At 42.1% G+C, this 17,493-nt stretch overlaps 1 protein-coding gene across 2 annotated transcripts in view; it reads right to left on the reverse strand.

Moving 5' to 3' along the window:
* Positions 1-229: 229 nt before the first annotated feature.
* Positions 230-17,493, reverse strand: part of KCNQ3 (potassium voltage-gated channel subfamily Q member 3) — a 179,000-nt gene continuing 161,736 nt past the window's right edge. For both annotated transcript variants that reach the window (XM_078391655.1, XM_078391656.1), the window contains 6 exons: positions 8,045-8,235; positions 7,362-7,464; positions 6,305-6,436; positions 5,262-5,360; positions 2,720-2,804; positions 230-1,299 (listed from right to left, as the gene is read on the reverse strand). In XM_078391655.1, the coding sequence (XP_078247781.1) occupies positions 571-1,299; positions 2,720-2,804; positions 5,262-5,360; positions 6,305-6,436; positions 7,362-7,464; positions 8,045-8,235 (1,339 nt within the window). In that variant the 3' untranslated portion in view covers positions 230-570. The remainder of the gene's footprint in view (positions 1,300-2,719; positions 2,805-5,261; positions 5,361-6,304; positions 6,437-7,361; positions 7,465-8,044; positions 8,236-17,493) is intronic.

Genomic DNA, 17,493 nt, shown 5'->3' on the forward strand with positions numbered 1-17,493 from the left:
GGAGCTTAATGAGATTCAAACAGCACGGTGGCGGGGGAGGATATTCCATAAAGCAGACATACATTTTCTATAAAGGGAATTGTTCTGGAGGCTAGTGCCTGCGTTGGCTTACAAAAAATGTCACATGTGCTGCCAGGAGGGGTCTGGGTGTGTGTGTGTGTGTGTCTATTTTTTTTGCTTTTGTCTCAGTCCGGCATTGGCCTGACCCTTGGTATACCGAAGAAGATCATTTTTGCTATTTAATCACAGAAGAAATTATCCGTACCATTCATAGTGTAAAGTCATGCAAAAACCTTGCTCAAAACTAAGCCGCTTAGTTTTGGCAGCATGAACAAAACCGCATTATTTAGACGGTATGAAATGGTGCGGAATGACTATCACTAATACCAGCATGCAGTGCAGCCATTGGTGTTTTGTGGTGTGGTGGCTTTTTTTTTCTTTTTTGAGCTAGGAAGCTTTGGGTGTGTATAGTGAGATATACAAAGTTTACGTTTACATTAGGAGAAGACGCCAGCCAGTAACTCTGCCCACCCCAGCCCCCACCCCACCCCTACCCCACCCCGGAGAACTTTAAACTGGCTTGTTGGAAGGGGTCCATACGGAATCGGAAATCCCGTCTCCCGTTGAAGACAAAGGCATGGAACCGCTGGGGGTGAACGGATCGCTATCGGTGTCCGTTTCACCCTCGGCTAAGTAGCGTTTTTCTTTCATCCAACTTGACCCTCCGTTTGGTCCAAAAAGGAAATCATCTTTGTCTTGTGAGATGCTGAATCCACTTGGTGAACGTTCAAGCTCCTCGGGGTTGACCGAGAGGAGGGATAACGGGGTATCGCTGTCTCTTGTCACGCTGTGTTTCTGCCTCAAAGAGATCCTGTCGGAGTGTGGGCTCCGGAGGTCTCCCGTGGGTGACCGGTAGGACAGCGGAGGGTCCATGAAAGTAAGTATAGGCAAAACGGTCGGCCTTTCCGCATACGAAGTCGCAAAGGGCATGCCCTGCCAACGACTCGAGTTCTGACCACCCAATGGTAATGAAAACGGACCGTTACTGTGGTCCTGGGTTGAGAATCCAAAGGGAGGAACTTTGTTCACTGGGACATGGTGGAAGCTTGTAGGCATCTCACGAATGGAAGGCTCAGAGTATTTGTAGATGATGGATTTGAGTTCAGAATATCTATTATCTTCAGCGGGGGATGTCATCTCTTTCGAAGGGCACACTTCACTGACTCGGACCTGCAGTTGCTCCATATGCTGCATGTGCATATCAACTAAAAAATCCAGTTTCTTCCCCATGTCATGGACCTGAAAGAAAATGGCCAAAGGACTTTAAAAATCACAAGTAGTTGGTTTCCTCCAAAGCAAAAGCAGATCATTCGGAACTGGGAAGATAGGAAGCGGTCTTATATCAAGTGAGACCGCTGGGACATCTAGCTTATCATGATCAATGTGGGAGCAACTATCCTGTCTTTCAGAGCAGAGCCTCTCCCAAACATACCTGGGGATGCTGAGGAATGAACTTCAAACTCATGGCTAATTCCCACTAGAGTTCTATCCCAGCTCCATGGTAGGGTTTATGGACCCAATCCAATCCATTGAATAACTGGAGTTTATACCAGTCTTGACTCATTGCTCAACAGTTGATTCAATGGGTTTATTCAAATTGGGATTAGAAATTGGATTGAAGCCCACATACTCTACCATGAAGCTACAGTTCTTCCCCGTCTTTCTATCTCAAGTTGTTGGCGTGGGAGAGACCATTCATCTTCAAATTCTATCTTTTCTCATAGATCAGCTTCACACTAAGAGCTGGTCCAAGCAGGTTACCCCATGTCCCATTTGCTTCCTCATAGTAAAATGTTATCCCTATACAAGACAATGGCATGACATACAGTGCATCATCCTGCCAGATGCTGCAGAGGAGCAGATGAGGAAGTCATGGTACAACTAATTGTCTCAATGTGTATCTCCATCAGCTGGTTACAGACATACAGAGTAAGAAGATGCATTGGGGTTCCTAATGCAATTCCTGGCTGATGTGCTAGATCAGCGGCTACATCATACGTAATAAAGGAGGTTTTATATGAAGCCTTATAAAGGAGGGTCCACCTCCTTCCAAAACAAACTGAGGGCTTTCAGAATGTATAAAGAACATAACATTATTCATATAAAACAAAAAGAAGAATTGAGGATGACCATTTATAAAAGGGATCTGAAGAGAACGGTTTAATCTTTCTAACCTAGGGGCTGCCAGCGAAAATGTTCATATTCTGTGGTTAAAGTTTTTGATATTAATGTGTCACAATAGAATATTACTGCCAGATTGTACATACAAGAGTTTATAGAGAGTTTATAATTCCAACTAATTAGAATTGTACCTTCCCTTGATTATGCTTCTGATTGTATAGATTTTCATTTATTTAAAAAATATTCTGTGCCTTTTGTCTATTGCTGATCTTTCTCAAAATTCATGGGTGTTGCTGGCTTTGACAATTTTGGATACAAAACAGGTTTCTGCCTCAGGATAACACCAAAGTACTGAGGATGATGTCAAAGAGGCCAGTAACAGACTTAATCTGAATCTGGAGCATATTAAGGTTCTCCATCAAACTCTTCCATGGCCAACTGAAGCAAAACCAGAACATTGTCAGAATAAAAAGTGTACAAAATCTCATTTATAAAGCGAGACATAAGGAATGAAGGCGAAGTCCTGAGAATGTCATACCTGTCTTTCAACTCTGACAAATTTGCCCATCATACTTTGGTCTTCAGGATCTGTCGTGGAGGCTTTGGCTATGTAGGGTTCATTCCTGCAAGAGAAGAATAGTGCTCTAATGTGATTTGGAGACCAATAGACGGGTTTGAGGAATGTCCCAATTCGAACTGGAGCCATTCGTGACAGATCCAGTTTGATTTGTGACCCAGACCCAAGTCAACAACCTAAGTCAACATGCAAGCTCTCGCTGACTTGCACTAGAAAACCAAAATGGCTATAACTTCTTTTGTACTACATGACATTTGGAGACACGATAGACCATAACTGGGGGAGGGGTTAAATATATGAAAATCAGGCAGCAAGCTTGTGGGTTTGCATAAGTTTAAAGCACAATTTTAAAAAGCACATTTGAAATCTGCTTTTTGGGAAGCAAAAGAGGAAAGGAAAGGGGAAGAAAGGTTGAAATAACCGTGCTCCAGCCATCTGCACTGTATTTTCTTTCAATTCATTTCCTGAATGGGACCTTCTGAGGGAACTTTGTCTGCATCCAGCGGATAACCCTCTTCTGAACACTTCTGAACAGAGATGCAGCACTCATGACGGGATGGGTGTTCTGATGCATAAGCTGGGTGTGAGCATTATCACAGAACTTTTATTGCCTGACTGAAATCTACAGAATCCTGAGTTAATTATGCATGGTTCTATACCAATCAGCAGTGAGACCAGTGGTGGGATTCAAATAAATTAACAACAGGTTCTATGTCCTAATGATAAATAAATAAATAAATGAATAAATAAATAAATAAATAAATAAATAAATAAATAAATAAATGCCCAGGACATTTTTTTAAAAAGGTACCACATAAGCAACAGTCTTATATGGTACCTTTAACTTGAAAAAAATAATAGTAAAATGAGGACGGTTGGGTGTTTGACTGAAGCGGTCTCACCCCAAAACTTTTTCCCTCTGTGTCCTGCCCTCATGCCTTGTCAATCACCCCCCCTCTCTGCCTCGAGGCCATGAGCTCTCCTCCAGTGACGTCAAGGACTCATCCTCCCCCCCCCTTTCCCCCATTGACGCCTCTGCTCTTTCCAGGGCTTTATCTCTCTCACCCACACCCCACCTCAGACGGCTCAGTGTGGCACAGGAAGGGAGGCAGCTAATTGTGCCCCCCTCCCCTCGCTCGTAGCTGGTCACCTGGCCCCTCCTCCTTCATTCATCTCAGGCCAGCAAACGGTTCTAAGAACCAATAGTACATTTAGGAATCGGTTCTATAGAATAGGTGCGAACCTGCTGAATCCCACCTCTGAGTGAGACCACTAATTGTTATGCATCGGCAACATCTAACTAGGACTTATTACAGAGTCATCCTCTTCCAGTTCTGAAAATGAAGAACACCCACCATTACGGTTTCCTGTCTTCTGTCATGGGCTGTGCCATTAAACTTGTGAATGTGTTGCAATCAATCAATGGCATATGTGAGTGAAGATATTTACCTGCAATTAAGATTGCTCAGTATGTATTAAAATTTGCTTGCCATCAAATTCATTCTGATTCATGGTGATCTTTTTCTAGGAATTTCTAGGCATACATCATTCAGAAGTGGTTTAATGTCCCTTTCTTCTGGGGAACTTCTGAGATCATGTAGCTTTCCCAAGGAACACAGGATCTTTTCCTGGGAGGCACAGTTGGGATTCAAACTCCAAACCCTTGGTTCTGCAGCCAACTACAGTGGTGCCCCGCATAGCGACGATAATCCATTCCGAAAAAATCATCGCTATGTGGATTCGTTGCTATGTGAGGCAAAAAAGCCCATAGGAATGCATTAAAACACGTTTAATGCGTTCCTATGGGCAAAAAACTCACCGTTCTGCGGAAATCCTCCATGCAGCCGCCATTTTCGCTGCCCGGTAAGAGAGGAATCTGCGCAAAAACACAGCGGGTGCCCATTTCCTTTACCCAGTGGCCATTTTGGAACCGCCAATCAGCTGTTAAAAAAACATCGCTATGCGAAAATCGGTAAGTGAAACGCTTACCTAGCATCGCAAAGTGATTTTTTGCCATTACAAACATCGCAATGTGATCGCTTTTGCGATCACTTAAAACACATCGCTATGCGGATTCGTCGTTAAACGATGCGCTCATTAAGCGAGGCACCACTGTACTCTGTCTTAGTGAGCTGTCCAGCCTGCTGAATACCTACATACGTTGTCCTGTGTCACTATCTTCTCACTTACAGAATCACACAAGCCTTGCACTGCTTTCCTTCAGAAATGCCTTGGCTTTGCAAGCATCCATTTAGAGCAGTGGTTCCCAACTTGGGTAACCCAGATGTTCTTGGACTACAATTCCCAGAAGCCATCCCCACTAGCTGTGCTGAGATTTATGGGAGTTGCAGTCCAAAAACATCCAACTCACCCAAGGTTGGGAACCGAAGCCCAAAGTGTTTTCATGAATGCTCAAACAGAAGGCTTGCCAAAAGCAAAGCAAAACAAAATGTTTGTGTCCCCTTTCCCCTATGAAGAGCTGCTTAAAAACCAGTAAAATCACCTTGGAGACTGTTGTGAAGGGTATGAGAACGTTCCTCCCCTTTGGGATTTCTTATGCTTAGGAGTAGACGGAGGTCCAGGTGCAAAAATCATGTCTATTCTGAAATAAGATAAGTAAGAAGATATGGTGAAAGGCCTGCTATTCACTCACTCACTCACTCACTCACTCACTCACTCACTCACTCACTCACTCACTCACTCACTCACCCAATCCATCCATCCATCCATCCATCCATCCATCCATCCATCCATCCATCCATCCATCCATCCATCCATCCATCCATCCATCCATCCATCCATCCATCCTTCCATCCAATTCATTCATTCATTCACCAGCTTTATGATTTATTCTTACTTGTATTGACATGGGTAGGCAGCCTAGTAACAAAAGGTAGGATACAGATGTTCTAAAGATATGGATCAAACAAATCAATTAGATTAATTTCCACTGGACATGTTTCTTCTACCTTTTGTTATATATAATGTTACTGGTATCTCTGAGGTTTGAACAAACCTGTCAAGCTCAAATTTGCTCAATTTCTCAATTTTTGTCTTCAAGCTTTTTGGTTTTGTTCCACCTCTGCATCAATGTGGAATTTATGATGTAGGAGATGGAGCCATTTTAACATTTAATGTTGAACTGCTTGTACAACAAACTGTTGTTTAAATTGTTTGACATTCTCAGTACTTATACACAGAGGCATCTCACTCCACAAGCAGGGCTTGTATTTTGGTGATGATGAGCGATGCTATCCAATGGCTACAGTGGGCTTATAACTTTAACAGGTTGATTTATTGATCCACGTTGGGAAACAGCAGCTTTAACCTGAGATAGATTCCAAATTGTGATTGCGAAAAGATATCCTTGGTCTTGCACAGCTACAGTTTTCCTTCTGAATTTCTGCTGGAGGAGCTCAAGACTTTAAAGGAAGCATGAACTGGCTACCCTACTGAGCTTTCTAACCCATCACGAGAAGCTGTTTGGGAACCCCTGAAAACCCCACATCTCTACTGCCTGTGCATGGCTGGCAGCAAACATCTTACCTCGCTTGAAGGTATTTGATTCTGGAAAGCATATCAAGGTGTCCTGCTGAATATTGCTCTATCACATCCTTTACATCATAAGGCCTCAAAGTTTCCTTGAATCTCTTCTTATACAGGCGGAACTGTAGTATTCTGGTAGAAGAAAAGATTCATTGGTGGGATTTCTCTTTGCTATTTTCAGCTTTTCCAGTGGGGAAAGGTATTGATGGGTGGACTTGAGTTTAACAACATCCTTTCTTATCACAGTACAAAGTTGTCATCTTAGCTTGTGCAAAGGAGCAGGCGTATTCTGTTAGAGGCTTGTAAAACATGTTATTAGTGTTCCTATGCATATGCTTTCCAGTTTCAGGTATAAGGCTAACAGAGGTCAGTGTTTTTCTCCCCAGAAAACGTAGCAGAGGTAGCAAGATTAGATGTCCAGCAAAAGCCACAGGGACAAGTATATCGTGGAATGAAGTTCTACAAAAGGTCGTAAGACAGGAGATGGGCAACACATGATCAGAACTGGCCCTTGTAAGATGAGGCAAAGAAAAGATTTTAATGTATTTAAGTAATTGATGCAAAACATCAGTGATTGTCTATAAAAAGTCAAACACAATTTGTTTTTCACTTCCCCTGCCCTCTACCAAGCAGGGGAAGTGTTTAATTTGCCAATATCCTGAAGTGGCTTACTTGTTAAGACACTTCACATCTTAATAAGTAAGCCACTTCAGGATATTGGCAAATTCAAACTGTTTAGAGTGTGTTATCACACACACTCAAAAACTGGTCCAACCCAGAGCGATCCAGCCTACATTTAAAAGTAGAAGCCACTTAGTAGGGGCCAGAAAGGTGCAGGTAGGAATGGTCTGGGGGTGGACTGGTGTGTTCTAGTAAAGGTGTTCTATGGCCACCATAATCTTTAAGAGCGCACCAGACCATCCCTGCAGTGCTCCAAACAGAAACCTAAACTCATCCACAGTCAGCATCATACTTACTTTAATAGAAGCTTAATGACTTTAAACATTAACATGTTGGGAACACACACAAACATACATGCAATATCTGCAAACTTTACCTGACAGCTCGGATGGCTACCTTCAACGTGGGGATCATATCTTCCATGAGGATTTCATTGCTGTACCCTCTGTCTTCTGTCAGAGGCTCCCCGGTTCCAGCATCTAAAACACAGAACAAGCACTCCCATGGACAAAGATCAAGATCAAATGAGATCAGAAAACTGTGAAATTGCTCTTATTTGGTCTGCTATCTTCCTGTTATGACCACTAGGGATATGCACCAATGGCAAAGATTTGTATAAGTCCTGATTCAAGGTTTTGAAAGCTAGCCTGTTCAGGTCAGATCAGTTTAGCAGCTAGAGCTTGTTCAAATGCATCTCCCAACAATCCTGGTCACCACACCCAATAGTGAAGAACACAGAGTCACAGTCACATAACTCAAGGGAGAATCCATCACCACTCTTGGTAACTGGTTCCATGGTCAGGCCATCCTGAGCATTTTTTAAAGGGCAAAGGCAAGACAAATAAATAAACAAGCTGCTTCTGCAGTCAGAAAATTTCTTCTAAGATGTATATGAAATCTGCCCTCTTGTCACTTAAGCCTATGAGAACTGTTCCCTTGCCCTCTGGGGCAGTTGAGAACAATGCCGATAAAATCATCTGATCGAGTGAACAGGTGAGTTAGTGAACAAGTGGGCGAACAAACAAATGAACGAACGAACAAATGAATAAGAAGATTTACCTTCTGAGCTTTGCCAGAATGCGTAAGCTTTCATTCGGAATGCAGTGCGAAAACGCTCTCTATTATTCAAGACTGTAACACTCTTAGGTTCTTTAGAAGGACTTTCTTCAATTGCATCTACATTCAGAGGGGTAAATAGCTTTCCTTTAGTATTGGTACCACGAACCCGATCCAAGAGACCCAGCTTTTGGCTAAAAAAATAAGGAAAAGGGATCATTTTTCTTGCTCGTTTTAAGGCAGACCGGTATTTCAAGGTATTCCTAAATACATGATATCCCAAGCATATTAATAATTTATGGCTGCAGCTAATGATACAATTAAAACTGACGTTAGTTTTTAAAGACAGCCCAGAATCCTATTGCACTTGGCGTACCATAGGGTTACTTACACCTGAAGAAGTTCATGGGGAGTTATGCCCAGACAGTCTATGTGTCTGCACAACTAACCACACAAGTAACCACACCATTGTCTGTGCAATTGAGCATGCAACTAACTGTGCACTGACTGCACAACCGACTACACAACTGCATCCAGAGAATGGTTTCCTGAATACGATTTTCTCCCTGGTGCAAATTTCACACCTGCTTATGTAGCTTCAAGTTATGCAGGATTAGCTACACAATAGGATTTCAGTCATTGTTGTCAGGTAGAAAATACTTTTTTGAGCTGCAACTCCAAGAATTTGATTGGTTATCCTCATTCTGGAAGCAGTAGTACAAAAATATAGCCATTTAAGAATTGCTGTGAACACATACCATTGAATACTATGTTTGCAGGCTTCCACATGAGAAAACCGTCATCTTCCTACCCACAGATGAAACAATTACTCTGCTGAGAATATGCAATATGCAATGGATTTAAGTGATCACATAGCTTGTTATTGTTGGCATTTTCTTAGGGGTTTGAAGAAATAGTATGTGAGTTGAATCATATTGACAATTATGCTAGATTTGCTGCAGTTAAATAATCACCAGGATTCCCCTACTACTATTAATGGATCCACTGTCTGCCATTTCAGTTTCCCCATATATCCATGTGACTCCAGTCCTCCAGAGTTTAAGAATTAGTAGCTCAGCACCCCCTCGTGGCAGTGAGACGTCATTCCTAGTAGAAGGCGAGAAATGCCTGTGAGGAGATTACAGAAGGAGCAGATGCTCCTGGAAAGACAAGATTGTTAGAGATGTCATTTAATTCTGACCCAGCTGCAATCTACACTGGAATGCGCAGGTTTGGACTGGAACTTGGAAACAACACATTACAAGTAACAATGTACCTGTAACATGATGCTTTCTAAGGGGAAGGGTTAATGAGAGTCAACATTATTTTATCTCAAAATCAAATAATGAACATCACTAGATTTTTGTTATAACAATATTTCAAAGAGTGTAGCCTTGTTTCCCTGTTGTTGGCACAACCTTTTCTGGACAATAATCCACTTCTTTAATAGACTGTAGTCCAGCATCTGAAGAAATGGACTGCAGTCTATTAAAGCTCATGTTTTTAAAGCGAAACCCAAAATTTTTAGTCTTTGAGGTGCCATCAGACTTATGATAATTTATTCATTTATTTCCCCCAGTGATCTTCCCCAATCATGTTTTGAAGTAATGAGTAATATTTAATTAATATTAATTAATATTTAATTAATATTAATTTAATTAATGTTTACTCATTACTTGAAAACATGATTGGGGAAGATCATTGGGGGAAACAATCCAAAGTACTGTATTATTAATAGCTTACATACAGTGGGGGCTTGACTTGAAAACTTAATCTATATTGGAAGGCGGTTCTTAAGTCAAAAAGTCTGTAAGTCAAGTCTCCATTGACCTACAGTGCATTGAAAACCGATTAATCCCGTAACAGGCCGTTTTTGTTCCATTTTGGTTTTTTTCTGGTCTGTAAGTCAAATCTCAGTCTGCAAGTCAAACCTAAATTTTGCGGCCAGAGAAGTCTGTAACTCAAAAAGTCTGTAAGTCAAGCCGTCTGTAAGTCAAGGGTCCACTGTATTGCTGGTTATGTGTGTGTTTAAAAACCAACACCAGTGCTCATGCATTAGATTTCAAAATGACATTTCTGAGCTGGGTGGTGTAAAAATCAAATGAAACCTAGTTGCTTGTTAGAGAAGCCACAGCTTTAACTGAGACCCATGCATTCCAAGTCTAGATTAGCCTACTGAGACTGCCTGGGCTCTGAAGCTTTCCTAGAAGGGCTCGGTGATATATAACACAAAGTCCTACCATTGGTAGACAACATGAAGCCTACAGGTTGGTGAGGGTCTTGATGTATTTAAGAACCAATGGTACCACGAAGGCTATACCGAAACGTCTGGGCCATCACAACCATTTGAGAGCTTCCCAGTCACCATGGCAAAGTCACAAGTGGAAAGTACTTCTGTCAAGGTGTGTATGCTGTTGCAGAGTGATGCCATGCAGCTGAGCTGGCCATCTTGATTTCTTAATCCTAAAGTCTATTGGCTTAGTTGAGGGACGTGGTGGCGCTGCGGGCTAAACCGCAGAAGCCTGTGCTGCAGGGTCAGGAGACCAAGCAGTCGTAAGATGGAATCCACGCGACGGAGTGAGCGCCCGTCACTTGTCCCAGCTCCTGCCAACCTATCCGTTCGAAAGCATGTAAAAAAATGCGAGTAGATTAATATGGACCACATTGGTGGGAAGGTAACAGTGTTCCATGTCTAAGTCGCACTGGCCATGTGACCACAGAAGATTGTCTTCGGACAAAATGCTGGCTCTATGGCTTGGAAATGGGGATGAGCACCGCCCCCTAGCGTCGAACACGACTGGACAAAAATTGTCAAGGGGAACCTTTACCTTTATTGGCTTAGTTCACTGGAAAGGTGCAACTTTGGCAACTTTGCCGTTGTTGTGCCACTGAATCCCTTTCCGCTTGTGACTTCAGTGATGTTTTTGACGTACATGGTATATTCAAAGAGTGACTTATAATTGCCGCCCACCCCAATAGTTTTTAATGGCTGCATGGGTATTTCAGCCTTGCTCTCCTGAGCCCTAGAGCCAGTCTTCGGTCTACCACACCACACTGGCACTCTTGCTGAACCTGAGGATTAGATGGCTTTTTTCATTTCTCATGCTAGGATGTCACAGTGATGACCATTCAGCAATGCAAACAAGCATTGCATACGATGGCCCACCTTTTCTTGCAGTGCTCAAAGACTTCATAATGTCACCATACATGTGGCGTAAAGTTTTCCAAAGAAGGCCATCGCACAGTGGACAGCAACTTCACTGTGCTTTCAGCAAACAAAAGTTTCAGTAAGTTTCATAGGGAGTCAAGTCAAAGGCATAGTACTGTAACTCTGGAGTCAGCTATGCATTCTAGACATGTTGGGTAACTGCGCTCAACAGAATGTAACTGGAAAAGTCAACATGCAAAATAGTCTGTCTCCCAAGAGATAGTAAACATAAGAAAACAGAGAATCAACAGTTTAATTACTCCAGTGTCTCAGAAAACCAAGGGAAGAAAACGAGCAATATATGAAAAAATATATACATAACAAATGCAGAGAAAGAATATGCATCCATACATAATTCACATAAGGGGCGGAAAGAGTATAATATTATAGCAGTTCTTACAGTGTTTCAAAAGCAGATTGGAAATCTGCAGGTAATTCAAATGTAGGTATACAAAGGCCTGCATGAAGCAAGGTCTACATTAACAACTTCAGATATTTCAATAATAATTACAATACTTAACAACCACATTGCTCTTGAAATCTGAAAAGCTACCTACGTTATTTCTCATAATGGCAATCCACGAAAATGGGGCAGTATTGTTAGCCCTAGATATTGCAGGTGAGGAGCTGAGGCCGATGAAGGTGAAGTCTCTATATTACAGTTACAATTACTGTATTTCATTCCACTTTAACTGCCATGGTCCCATCCTATGGGATCCTGAGATTGTTGTTTAGAGAAATATTTAGAATTTGCTGCAGGAGAAGCACTAGGACACTCTCCCAAAACATGTCACAAGAGCTTTATAGGTGAGAATTCTTAAATAACTGATCTCAGGAATTCATACGATGAAGCCATGACATTTAAAGGGGTATAATATGTTGCACAGCCATCTTAGTGAGGCCACTACTGAGGTGAGAGAGTTGAAATGAGGGACTTTCTGCCTCACAGTTCCACAGTAAGACTTGACATTAAGACAAACAAAACTATGTCCTAAAAAAGGGACTTTCTGTCAAGTTCTCCTCTTTGGTAAGAGGTACTAAAATGGACTCATGTCATGACAGCCTTCCACTGTGAATTTAACTCCTGTCATTTCAAAAAGGTGCAAGAAATCCTCTTGCTTTGTTATGCCGGCAGAAGACCAATGCTATAACTTTTACTCAGTTCCAGCTGGCAATTAAAGAGTTGCCAGTTTGGCACACAGTTGGGAATCCAGCAGGGACTCATTAATTGCTGGCTGAAACCAAGTGAATGTTACACCATTTGCTTTCCACCTGCATAACAAAGCAACAGGATTTTAGGGAAATACCCAATATGATGATATCTGTTATGATGTGAGCACTGTTATGATGTGAGCAGGAGAATTCAGATGGGAGTTGCTGTTCTGAGTAATTACTAATAATTTTCTACAAAGCAGCCTGGTTCAGGCATGACGAGAAACCACGGTTTGCTGATAAGAATTAATCCAAGACTTCATTTGTGTGTTTGCTTGTTACATTTATTGCCCATTGTTCTCCAGTGAGAACCACGACATATATGGTTCTCATCTTCCCCATTTTTCCCTCACAATAAGCCTGTGAGGTAGGGCTAGATGAATGTCTGTGACAAGTCCATGTTCACCAATTGTTTCATATCCCAGAAGTGAACTGAATATAGGTCTCTGTAATCCAGTTCTCTTAACCTCTACATGACATTGGTTCTCTCTCTGTTCTCCCTTCTCTCCTCCTCTGTCTCCTTCTTCAACCTTGACAAGATTAAGAGTTTCTGTTTCCACCAAATGAATCTTCATCCCCAATAGGACTTTCAAGGTAAGTGAGATATTTAAGGTTTTGCCAGTTCCACTCCCCCAGTGAGTTCCCACAACCAAGTGGGGATTTGAACCCTTGTCCCTAGAGTACTAGTCTGTCCCTCTAACCACTAGACCTAACTGGATACCTGAATTAACCTTTCTCTGAACCTGGGGAACTATGATTTCTTTAACTGTGTTTAGTGAAAATAAACCAATATTCGAAACTACGGTTTGATTCTGGGTCATTTTCAGTATAAATAAAACAAGCTACAGTATATAGCATTGGTCATAAAAGGGATTCGTGGAAAAGTGAAAATGTAAGTTTCACCTCTCTCCCATCATATAAATGAATGGGGATGAAGAAGCATGTGAGTTTTATTAAATTCTTCACATAATGAGCAATGTTAATCCTTCTTCCTATCAAATGTGTCACGGCTTTCCCCGGCTGCTTCCCACAAAGTATCTGGATATTATTGAATATCTGAGAGTTAATAGGTAGAGCAGCAGAAGGCTAGAGGTCTTGCCTCCCTCATATGGGCGCAGCTAAACCAGAACAAGCTTTTGGAACCACTCATGCAACAGCCAAACACAATTCCGTCTCAACATGCAAACCAGACTCTCCCCCTCCTCGTTTCTGATTCAGAGGTTTGTACACAAACCAAATTTGGCCAAGAAAAGTAAATAAACAGAAAGATCAAGCCATTAAGCCAAAGGGCGGAGCAAAGCACGCCTCTTCTCCCCATTTGTCAGCCCACCTTTCAGGGCAAAGGGAAGAGCAGAGGCAAGAATAACGGAACAAAAATATAGCAATTTATATTCTTAGGCTTATTTTGCAGCCTTAAAGCTAGAAGCACACGACAACCATGCTTGCTTTGATTTTTACTACATTAGCAAGACGTTGAGTGTTGTAATATGGCTGTGATCAGCGCCAGGGAGCTACATATTTATTTAACTTATCAAAATATATTAAGACTGACTTAAAGCTTCCCTAAATAGATGCAACCTTGGAACCGGTTTGCCTGTTTCACCAACAGTGCTTTGCTAGAATGGGTGGCGGAGGGTACAAAACTAATGATTAGGAGTAGGCAGTAGGTGAGCATCTGGAGGAGCTGTGGCTTTCATCTGAGAGACCCTCCCTCCAACAAGCCTTCAGATTTACAACAGGGAACTCCACCTGCAATGTTCAGTCAGGATAGAGTGTGGAACTGGACTCACTGGAATGAGTCTCTCCTGATCCTTCCATGTGTTGAGACTCATATCTTAGTGAAGAAAAGTTGGGCAAACTGGATGGAGTTGGAGGGCTATGGAAAGAAAAGAAAGTTGAGGGCAAGGGAACGGGATGGGAGCAATAAGGAATGAAGTGGGTAGCAGAGAGAGGTAGGCAGCTAAGGAAAAGTGGGATGGAAGAAGCAGCAGTTAAGGAGAAGGAAAACTGTTCCAAGCCCTCCAGAAGCACAGAGAAAAAGCTAAACTCAGTAGCTAGCCATCTACTGAACAAACAGCCAACCGTAGGGCCATGGTAGTCCTAACTAAAGTAGACTTGCTGCATCAGCGGGATTTATGTAAGTATTGACTCAACATTCAACAATTAAACAGATTAAGGTCAGCAATTGGATGTAGGTCTATGTATTTTAGGCACATCACCATTTGGCATGTATGTAGCTAGTGATCCTCCCATTTGGTCAAGGTTTTAGCTATGTCTAGAACTCATACATTTCACTGTGAATAGTTGTAGAAGTCATTCCCAGGATGGGCAAGCATAGACCTCCACGTACTGTTAGATTCCAGCTCCCATCATCCCTAAGCAGCATAGCCTATATAGTGAGGGTCCTGAGGGGGCTGTGATCCAAATGCATCTGCAGGGATGCGTTTGCCCATTGCTGACATACTGTATAGAAAGCCCAATAGAATACATGGGAAGCATTAATTTCTTCTGTCCAGTGCTCTGTAACATCTGAAATCAGCCTAACAGTTAGAGAATACACCAGCTGCTTTCAGTTAGTGTCTTACCCACTATGCATGGCTTGCAACATACCATGTGAAATGGAAGATGTTGCAGTAAGAAGAGCTCTGATTTGCAGACTGGCATTCCCCCCCCCCCCCGTAAAAGGGACGTGGTGGTGCTGCGGGCTAAACCGCAGAAGCCTGTGCTGCAGGCTCAGAAGACCAGCAGTTGTAAGATCAAATCCAAGCGACGGAGTGAGTGCCCGTCGCTTGTCCCAGCTCCCACCAACCTAGCGGTTCGAAAGCATGCAAATGCAAGTAGATAAATAGGGACCACCTCGGTGGGAAGGTAACAGCGTTCCGTGTCTACGTCGCACTGGCCATGTGACCACGGAAGATTGTCTTCGGACAAAACTCTGGCTCTGTGGCTTGGAAACGGGGATGAGCACCGCCCTCTAGAGTCAAACATGACTGGACAAAAAATTGTCAAGGGGAACCTTTACCTTTACCTATTTCCCTCCCATAGATCATGAGCTTGAGTTGGAAGACTTTACACTGTTTTATATGGAACAGGAGCTCACCTTTGCAGACTTGCAAGAGTTTGAATAGAAGAGAAACTTATGTACTGGCAATGTGCTGCATGGCAAAAGATCTCAGATTTTCAGGCTGTCATGGCTTTGTATGGCATAGACGCCAAGGTTTTCACACTGGCTGGGTTTTACATGAAACAGAAGCTCAGATTGATAGACCAGCAAGGTTTTGAATGTGTGACAGCTGTTGCACTGGATCATGTTGGTTGAGATTTATCTGTATCCCATCCTCTTGTTCTTTGGTCCTTCCAAAGCACCCTTAGATTCACTCATGGCTGGAATGTGACCCCTTTCAAAAAGGTTCCCCAGCCTGTTTACTATCAACATGATATAGCTGCTTCTTTATAATGTAAAGGCCCCAAACCTCATGTCTTAAGTTCAAAGGGGAAATTAATTCTAAAATGTTTGGAAATGAACAGTGCTGGACATAATAATATGATAATAAGAGAAATTTTCTAGAACTCTGGAGCTGGGATAAATACTTTTCCATTAGCTACTTGCAAAGAGGGACGATAGATAGATAGATAGATAGATAGATAGATAGATAGATAGATAGATAGATAGATAGATAGATAGATAGATAGATAGATAGATAGATAGATAGATAGATAGATAGATAGATAGATAGATAGATAGATAGACTTTTCCCTTTTTCTGCCCAGTACTGCATGCCAAGATAAAGGTTGGGATTCCCCAGTTAGAGATTTCAAATTTAGATTGTGAGACTGATATTTTAGGTACACGAAACAATTCTAACGAGGTTGAGGGCAATAATGAATCACCCAAACTAACCGGCATTTTCTTACTATAAAATATATAGCTGCCTTCTTCCAAGTCAGACCAAAGGTGATAGGACTTTTTATTCTGACCAGTAATGGCTCTCTAAAATATTAAGTGGAGAGTAATTTTCTTAATTTAATGCCCTATTTTATCAGTGGAACACAAACCAAACATGGTTCAGCAGCTCTCTTCTATTGCTATGGCTTTTCCAATGCTTGACATTTCTCCTGTTTTGAAGACTTAAGAAACAGCAGCTAGAGGTGGGTGGAGTCTTTTGTGGACTATTAGACATGACCCAAGGTTTACCTTCAGATTGGTGTCCCAGATGTGTGCAGGCCTTCCCCTGCCACTGGACTAGAACCCCCCCAAAACAAATTTCTGCAAAAAGAACATATCCCATCTCCCCCTGATACCAGCTGTACCTCTTCCGAAGAAGAGCAGAATGATCTTATGAAGAAGATGACCCTACTTATGAACCTACCCACTCAAATGTCTCAACAGGCATAGGTCTGTTTGAAAAAAAAAGGAAGACTTCTAGGAAAAAGGAAGGTCAGCATCTCCAGATGTGGTCTTACTGGACAACTTCTTCACATGTCCAAAATTGATTTGTATTACTTACCTCCCACTCTTCGCACACACCCCAATGATTGTTGAAGTTATAGCCCTATGAATGGCTATGCCCAGATCAGATCCATTCAACAGGTTAAGCAAAATTTATCTTGAAAGTGGGTAGATATCTGCACAAATGCACAGAAGGTACCCAGGTGACCTTGATAAGCGATTCTCCATTAAAACTGCCTATATACTCAAAGATGGTTGATGTTCCTCAGTTCTTCAATACACTATATTCTTGCTCTTCTGAAGAGGTCTGCAACTTGGGCCCTACCAAGCTGATTGCAGCCCACAAGCCCCTCGATTGCAGCTTATGGACAACATGTAATTGCCCATTCTTTCTGCCGAAAAGATGGGAAAGACCAATGAGACAGTCTCAATATGGGATATTGCATTTCCAAGAATTATTTTGATGAAAGTATAAACCGTGTCGCTAAATGATGACAGTGGTTGCTTTGTTACACAAGCTTTTTAAAATTAAAAGCATTAGGTGAATTGTCTGTAACCTTTTGGTCAATAAACCAGCCCTTC

This window comes from Pogona vitticeps, chromosome 4 (genome assembly GCF_051106095.1).
Source record: "Pogona vitticeps strain Pit_001003342236 chromosome 4, PviZW2.1, whole genome shotgun sequence".
Lineage (NCBI taxonomy): Eukaryota > Metazoa > Chordata > Lepidosauria > Squamata > Agamidae > Pogona > Pogona vitticeps.